Source organism: Nestor notabilis, unplaced genomic scaffold (assembly GCF_000696875.1).
Source record: "Nestor notabilis isolate BGI_N333 unplaced genomic scaffold, ASM69687v1 scaffold1720, whole genome shotgun sequence".
Lineage (NCBI taxonomy): Eukaryota > Metazoa > Chordata > Aves > Psittaciformes > Psittacidae > Nestor > Nestor notabilis.
In genome coordinates this window covers 200,387-209,115 of record NW_009909528.1, presented here as the reverse complement: position 1 = coordinate 209,115, position 8,729 = coordinate 200,387, and the positions used below count along the sequence as shown (strand labels likewise).

General features: G+C 36.9%; 1 protein-coding gene across 1 annotated transcript in view; it reads left to right on the top strand.

Moving 5' to 3' along the window:
* SUGCT (succinyl-CoA:glutarate-CoA transferase) overlaps positions 1–8,729 on the top strand; it is a 302,732-nt gene that overhangs the window by 121,768 nt on the left and 172,235 nt on the right. Inside the window, exon 11 of the mRNA XM_010024783.1 lies at positions 1,500–1,602. Coding sequence (XP_010023085.1) covers positions 1,500–1,602 — 103 coding nt within the window. The remainder of the gene's footprint in view (positions 1–1,499; positions 1,603–8,729) is intronic.

Here is an 8,729-nt window from a genome sequence, read left to right as displayed (position 1 = left end):
GGAGTAAAGCTTCTGTTTCTGAGGAAGAGCCATGCAAAACTTGGCTTTGAGCAACCTGGTTTTAGTAGAAGGTGTCCCTGCCCATGGCAGGGGGGTTGGAACCAGATGAACTTTAAGGTCCTTTCCAACCTAAACCGTTCTATGATGACTCTATGATTTTCCTATTTGTTTAGCATGCAAAATGCATTGAGTATCAGGATTCATTCCCTCAAAACTTGTGGAAGTTGTTACTGCACAGGGAGAAGGATATTAACTGTTAAGTTTGGTTCCATACCTGTGACCTAACTTGTCACTATTGCTAGTTTGGTTTTTTTTTTTTTTTTCTTTATTGTAAAAGTAGCATAAAATACTTTGCAGCCAATCTCTGCATATGTATTAAAGTAAATTTACAAAGTTTGACTTTTTACTGATTCAGGGATTTTTGTGCCTTGGGCTTTGTCTCTATTAACTTTCTGTCAGAAACTTGGAAAGTTTTTTTTTGCATAATAACATGCTAGAAGTAAAGGTGAATGTTACTGACATTGTTCCGGATAACATTTAGGGAACTCTGAACTGGTGTGGTACAGAATACCATTAATTGAGTGTCCGTTATCAAGGCTTCTAGTAATTTAATTTCATCAAGTCATTAAATCATACCGAATTTCTTTTCAGTGGTGTACATATCACAAAGTAGAGCTTTGCTTTCTAATAATCCAGTAGACCTCAGTGTTATTTACCATCATGAAGTTTAAGATACTATCTCCAAGTAAGTTCACCTTTGATTCAGAATCACAAATGGCTGCAGAAAATACGGTCTCTCAGGGACTGGTAGTTCTTCAAGAGCCTGTTTTATTCATGTGTGTAACTCTACTGGGCATATGAGGAAAGAAAAAGTATCTAGCAAAAGAGGAGAAATAATGTAATGGAATTGAATGCTTAGAAAGAAATAAGCTGAGCAGATGTCCTTAGGATATGTTATACAAGCATACAGCAAATAAATAGGTAATCAGTGTTGTTATCTGACCAAAAAATGTGGCTGTTAATCCTCACGTATGGTTTGGATGTAATGGAGGAAAAACACTCTGGTGCTTTACTTCATCTTTTAGTGAGCAGTGTCTTATGTTAGACTTGTACACATCTTATATCTATTTTTTTGTTGTTAAATATGTACATAAAAGAAAACAAATGTGAAGCACATTAGTGTAATTAAACACTGGAGGAAACCCATTGATCCTTATTTGAAACTGTAGATAAATTTAGCTTTACATCATTCCGATCATCTGAAGCAATGCAGCACAGAAATAGAAGTCAGTTCAGCTACATTCTTTCCCTTATATCTTTGGGGTTTGCGTTTCTGAAGCCCACGTGTCGTACATATTCATTATGTTACTCACTGCCTGGGAAGAAATCAGTGGGGAAGAGTATGGAAGCAGTGAGAGAGGGAGGAGACATGCTGTACAATTAATTTGTGGAATCCGAAAGCACGGAGTTGAAACCACATGCTTCTTATTTGCTCTTAGGTTTTCAGAAAAAACAACGATCGAATGGTTGCAGCTCTTTGAAGGTAGTGGGGTTCCGTATGGCCCAATCAACAACATGCAGCAAGTATTCTCGGATCCTCAGGTTGGTTCTCACCAAGTCTTTTCTTTACATTATTACACATGTTTTACGGAGGAACGATCACTTTTCCTGCCACTAAGACCTGATTTCAGCTACTTTAAAATGGGATTTGAGAGTTATATGGTGGATTGAGTTTAAGCCAATAATATGGCATAATGAGAAATAAATACAGATCCTTAAATGAATTATATGCTTGGGAACACAGATTTTGTCATAATGCATTAAACCGTAGGTATTTCATTACTTGTATGGAGTCTATCTTTCAAAAATGGCTGATAGAACTGAGAAAGAAACTATGTAATTGTATTTTGTCAGATAAATATGCAGAAAAGTACCTTTCTTGCTGTCCACAAGCAACTGATTTTTCTGTAAGGAATGTGGATAATCAGAATGTAAACTGTTTTGGAAAAAAAGGGCAACTTTTTGACTGGAAAGAGGAAAAAATGAAGCACAGAGTCATATGCAGGAAGATTTTAATCTTCTCTTGGCCTGGTGGTTTCCCTGCCTGAGAATGGTTTAGCTTTTTATTTATTTATTTTAAATGTTAATTTTTTCACTGAATTGCATCTATACATACTTAAAAGTAAAACTATTATTTATCTGTAGATTTATATTATCTGTATGTTCCCTGATCCCTGCCCTTCTTCTCACCCTCTAGCTTATGATAACTTAAAGGGCCCAATACAAACTGAACTATGCTGTCTTGAATAGTGTGACAGAGTATTTTATAGCTATTCTATCTGGTGATGAATCTCATTTAATTGAATTTCTAATAATGAGAGTAACCAGGAAAATGATTGACCAGTGTCTGTGTCTACTGTTGAGAAGTGTTTGTCAGGACCGTGAATACAATTGTAGTCTTTGGGAAAGAACAACAGGCAAAACAATCTGTCAGAAGGGAATACATTTATAATAAATGTTTGTTATACTTTTAGAGGTATAAGACAATATTTGTAAGGCTACTGCAAGGAAAGAAGTTTGGGTTTTTTTTTCTTAAATAAATATGCTCTTTCTCCTTAAAATGATGTAGTACCATGCTGTAAAGTATGCATAAGCCAACTTTTTCACTTCATAACTTTCACAGGGATTAAGGTTGGGCTTTGAAGAACAAACAGCAAGAGTATTTTACTCGGATCGTGGTTGACTTGGCTGTACTTGGGGCAACATTGGAAAAACATTCTTTGCTTCTTTTTGATGCTGTGAATTTAAAGAAGTCAGGTCCACTCTGAAAGAGGCTGCTTTTTAAAACATAGTAGATCGTGGGATGGCCATTACCTCCGAGATTGTAAAGGCGTTAGCTTGGTTACCTTGCTCTTGTTAGACTTCACCTAAATATTATTTTTTAATACATACATTATGATGATATTGTGATTATATATATATGTCAGGTTATTACCTAAGATAGCTTGCCTATCTATAAAAGGTATCTCAGTGCTGTGCAGTCAGAGACCACCATATGATGGATTTAAAAAATTGTTTCCTGCAAAGGGTCATAGTGATCTTTTGGTTTCTTCCTCCTGGTGAAACTGCTTGTAAACACTGTCTTTTCTACAGCCTTCTTTGGAACAGATGGCACTCGGACACTGTGTTCTTATTACTATTGGAAATGAAATGTCAGTATTTGTGGGGATGCTGCATGTTATACATTTGTTTAATTTCTTGTGCTGCCTGCCTCAAGTGTTTTTCTTAGTGATTGTTCAAGGAGCGGGGAAGACTGCACTTTTCTCTTTATTGAAATACAGAAAATTGTTTAAGGTATTGCTGTTATGGCAAGATACTTACCTTACATCGCTTATATAAAATTAGACCCACCCACTCTGCCTTTATGTATTTGAGAGACCATGAAACAAACCAGCAATTCAGAGAGCAGCATGCTCAGCCTTTTAAGTACAGTTTTCTAGTTCCTACACAAAAGTTAGATTGCGAAGACTTCAGACCTTCGCAGGTGGTTTCATTGCCTGGAGTTACTTATCCATAGCTTGGGTTTAGACATTTAGTGACAGTTCAAGCAAAGCTTTTCAGCTTTACCTTTCTTGTGGACTGTAGTTTTTGCCATTGTACCTTGCCCAGTCTCCCTCCACTTGTTCATCTTTATGCTGCTTCACCGACAGTGTGTGTCTGGGATAAACACACATGCTTGCATATAGCTTTGGTGTTTCATAAGCCACTCTGCAATTTTGGTTTCTGAAACCTCAAAACTTATAACAGCGCCCTGAGACTGTGCCTAAGACTAGAGGAAAAAGTCCAGCAACACCTGAGAATCCATAATGTAGGTATCCTTTGCACTATGAAATGCCAGTTATAACAGGGAAAAACCATCAACAAGAACATACTATAATCACAGCAATATTTTTTCCTTGTGTGTAAAGCTGAACCCAGTCATTAAGTATGAGAACTTTGTCATCATTCTTCAGAGTGCTCCCATTATAGTATGGTGGGGTTTTTCAGCCTTAGTTTAGATGAGGAAATATATTTCTAGGAAAGATGTCACTCAGCTTGCATTTAATAGCCTTACTTAGTGATACTGTGTAACAAGTACAATGTGATGTAAAATGAAAGAGTTTATCATAATGCAGTAATCTGCTTTCAGTACTTATTTACTTTTAACCATTGCAAAGACTCCAGAAAAACATCAAACCTGTTGATACTTCAATATAGACAAACTCTACCTCTAATAGATAATACTTAGGTCTTGCTAACCTCTTCCATTTTGGGAATTACCAGCAGAATTGGACATAAGAACAATTCAATATTTTTAACTTCATTTTATTGCTACTGTCTTCCTATTTGATCTTTGGATTTTGACATCCATAATGGAGTTATTCATTGTAAGTAGTCATGCATCATTAGTGACCAAGATGCACAGCACGGCCATCAACAATTACAGAATGGTTTGGGTTGGAAGGGACCTTAAGCTCATCTAGTTCCAACCCTCTGCCACGGGCCTGGACACTTTTCACTAGACCAGGTTGCTCCAAGCCCCATCCAACCTGGCCTTGAACACTGCCAGGGATGGAGCATTCACCTCACTGGTTAACCAGCAAAGCATATGGCAGCTCACCTGTCAGTCTGCTGCAAAGGGTGCATAGGGCTGGTACCAGCCACAGGTTGGAATAATGCAAGGGAGGAATGGAAGCAAGTTTGAGAAAATAGGAGAGGCAAGTAAAGGACATGATTGAAATGGTCTGATGGAACTTGATCATCTACAGGTGGGTTGTGTTTTCAGATTTTATTTTCACTGAAAGGACCTCAGAACTGTGAAGGCCAAGAGTGGCTTGCATAACTTCTTCTATAAACTGAGATAGAACGACACATTTTTGATCCCAGGACATTTTGTTAATATCATTAACAGCTTCAATTGTACTCCAAGTGAGCTGCCAAAAACCAGGAAATTTTTTGCTAAGCTGGAGTGCCAGGTAATACTGTTTTTTCCATGAATGGAGGGAAACGTCCACTTTTCCCACTGATTATAATCTTTTATTCATTTGTGAAGTTAAAATGAATACTACAGGCATTTGTACTGCTAAGTCAATCAGTCTGTGGATAGATGTATATGTGTGCTTGTGCATGAATGGATAAAAAGGCTGAGAGGAAGGGGAGCAGATTCTGTAGTTCAGGCAACAATTCTCTTTAAAAACAAGACGGAGGAAAGAATGTGAAAGTTCTTATGAACAGTATGGACTATTCTAATAAGCTTTTTATAGCCCAGCTTTTTCAAGCTAGTTTTTAAAAATGTGTTCTTTTAACCAGGCCAAGATAGTACAAACATTAAAGAAATTCTTAAAACGGTTTAAAAAACTTACTAGTGACCTCAGTATGGTCCCATTTAACATACCCTGGGGAACATGTGTATGAAATACAATGTGGTTTGAGGTTTTCCAAACAAAACAAACTTAAAAGAGAATACCATTTTTAATAGAAACTATTCAAATTCTCCCAAAAGATAAACCAAAACAAAACCAGGTACGCACTGTACTGCAGCTAAATATGCAAGGACAAAGATCTTTAAGTTAAGGAGGGAGACTGAAGGGTGTTTTTGCTTTCTTTAAAATACTCCTCTCCCCTTTTTCACAAGATAATTCCTAATTTCTTTTAGTAATAGCACTGTGTAAAAACATCTTTCATACACAGTGTTATTACTTTAATTAAATGGCTGGCGTATATAAGAAGTAACAAAACAACCCAGAAATATTATGGGTACTTTAATAAATTTTTTAAATGTGGTGTTTACCAGAGTAAATGCATTCATTCTGGTGAAGTTTACTATATGAATATTGCCAGCTGAAAATAAAAATGAAAGCCATGCAGTGGTATTTCCCCTACCACCCCCAAGCAGTTACAGTCATACCACACAAGTAGAGTACATCAGGTGTAAGACATCACCCTGATGCATCACTTCTGAGAAATATGGGGAGGGAAATATCGGAGCTGAAATATCACAGCTGGCCCTGATTTCAGCTCCTGCCAAACACCTGCAGACTCTAAAAGGATACCAAAACAAAACTCCACCCTGTGGCAAGAGGCCATCCCTTAACAACCCTTCCCTGACTTTGCATCACTATAAAAATTAATTTAACGTTTTTTACAGCAACCTTAGTCTTCCTGTCCCAGAAGGCCATTACAGTTCCTTTGGCCGTTTCTCTGAATATGCCTCAGAAAAAAAAACCCCACAGTAAACTGAGTAATGAAATATCTGAAGCTGGAAATTATCTAATGCTTTAAGTTTATTATTTGTAGACTCTTACGAAGGTGGTGGGTTTAGAATTATCCTCCAGATTGTCTCTTATTTTGGAAGTCATTTCATTTGAATACATCCTGGCAAAAATTGCCTCACATCTGGTGAAAGCTTCTACAATCAGAGTTGTGAACACACAGAACAGCAAAAGTTCTCAAGCGTGGTGGTTTGTTGGTGCTTTTGTTGGTTGGTCGGTTGGGTTTTTGTTTTCCTGTAAATCATCTTACGCATGCTGGTGGTTGGTTTGGGGTTTTTTTGTTTGGTTGGTATTTTTTCGAATTGAATATGACCATATTTCACTTGTCATTCTTTGTTGAACTAGACTTTTGTGGCCCATTGAGGGCTTGTCCCAAGTCAAATGGAATTATATTAATGTCCATAATACTGCAGGGAGGTTTTTTTACGTATAGCAGTTTCTGCAAGTGAAAAGCAATTGATGAAGGCCTGAGGTAATACGATGTGTCTGGAAGTAATTCCTAACAGACAAGAGAAAGAGAGGAATTAAGTTTTGCATGTGTCTATTAAATAATAGTATAACTGGTTAGATATTTTCCAATGGAATGTTTTTACATTTAAAAATGCCAGTTCACTGAAAGTGAAAGATCATCTTGAAGGTGTCTAAGTTCTGTTTTTTTGAAAGAGAAATTCAGCTCTATTCCTGCCTGTCTTGCTGAGTTGGAAGTGTGCTCTGCCTAGCTTTGATTTGGTGTTTCAAGCCAACTTTTTTCTTCACTTTTTAAATTTTATGCAATGTAAAAGCCCCACACCACCAACCATACTCAAGCCTTTAATTTTGTCAAAAGTAGCTCTTTTGTACTAAATTAGAAATGTTTTCAAGCTTTTGGTCTGTGGGAAATTTAGGAAAGTAGATTCTGTTCTAAAGTGGAAAGCATTAAGGAATGGAACATAGTTCGAAGAAGTTAAATGGAAAATCCAGTTCTAGTCTGTTTGTTGTATGCGATTCCCACGTATACACAATTATGCAGGCTTTATATGTGTTACGAGATAGTTCTATATCCAAATGTTAGAGGAAGGGCTGAAAATGAGATGTCACTTGTATTTTGGTATAAGGAATATTGTAATAGGAAGTGATTTTTTTTATTTCTATATATTTTGGCTGTAGTGAAATGTGGTCCATGGCTATGCCAGGTTTTTGTGTGGCCTGCCCATCTTGCAATGACTACTAGAGAGCATATAGTGGAGAAGCGTTGGAATATGATGGGGTTCTCAATAAACAGGCATGTTTCTAGTAATAATAGGCTTTTGTATGTAAACCTTGTTAATATACATCTGTTGTCTAGGTAAGAAAAATAATGATTAAGATCAATACTATCTGTTAGGAGGTTTTGTTTGAACATGCGTATAACTTTGCAGAGTTTGATCTCAATTTTCCAGTGCTGTTTGTCTTCTTAAGCCTGAAGTACATTTGGAAACATTTTTGATAAAATGATCCATTCATGTTTTATGACAAGTTCCCAGAAATCTATTGTCTTAGCATATCAACACATCCTTACAACAGTTTTTTTTTTTTTTTTCCCCTGGGACCTCTGCTGCTGCAGCTCCTTTTTAGAGAATTAGTCCTTTTTTAACAAGGAAGTTGTCTGCAATGTCATAGATGTGCTCTTTTGCTGTCCCATGTTTTTAAGGGTGGGGGAGAGAAGCTGGCTATGAGTAGAGGGGAATAGAGCCCGTGACATTTTTAAATCAAATAACATTTTTCTGCTGTACCCTCTTCCTGAAGTGTGCAGGATGGACTTGGCTGCTCAGTAGGTGAGCATTTAATTTGCTTTGTGAACCAGACTGTTGTCTGCCAGATTCTTAATTTATTTGATTCAGAATATGAAAAGTAGTGAAAGGGGTGAGAAGCTGCAGAAACATGGCTTCATTTTCACAGGTGTTGAATGCCAGACAGGAATTTCTTTCTGCATTTGCCACACAGTTTACACGTGGTTTTAGGTAATTCACTTCAATCGCAATGTTAAAAGGTGGTCATTAAAAGTGTGCGCCTCGTGTTTTGAGCGCCTGCCTTGTGGCACCACGTGCTAAATACGCAGCAGCACCGAGTTCTTACGGATGTAAATGAAATTGTTTAAAGTATACTTTGGCTGTTTAAAAACGTAATATTGTTGAAAATGATGAAAACCTGAACATAGTGGTTTATGCTTAGTTTTCTCTGTACTTTAGTTTCTTAGCTATGAAATTGGGACTTATCTAAAAGCAGTGTTGTAAACATGCAGTAGTTATGCTTCTGGAAAGTATAGCATCTAACATGAAAACACCAGAGAAAGAACCCTTTGGGAAATTAATTGTTTTATTGTGTGATTTGAGTGATGTATACTAAAATAAGGCCTGGAGCTGTACCTTACTTACGAGAAATAAAACTACTTTTAAATAT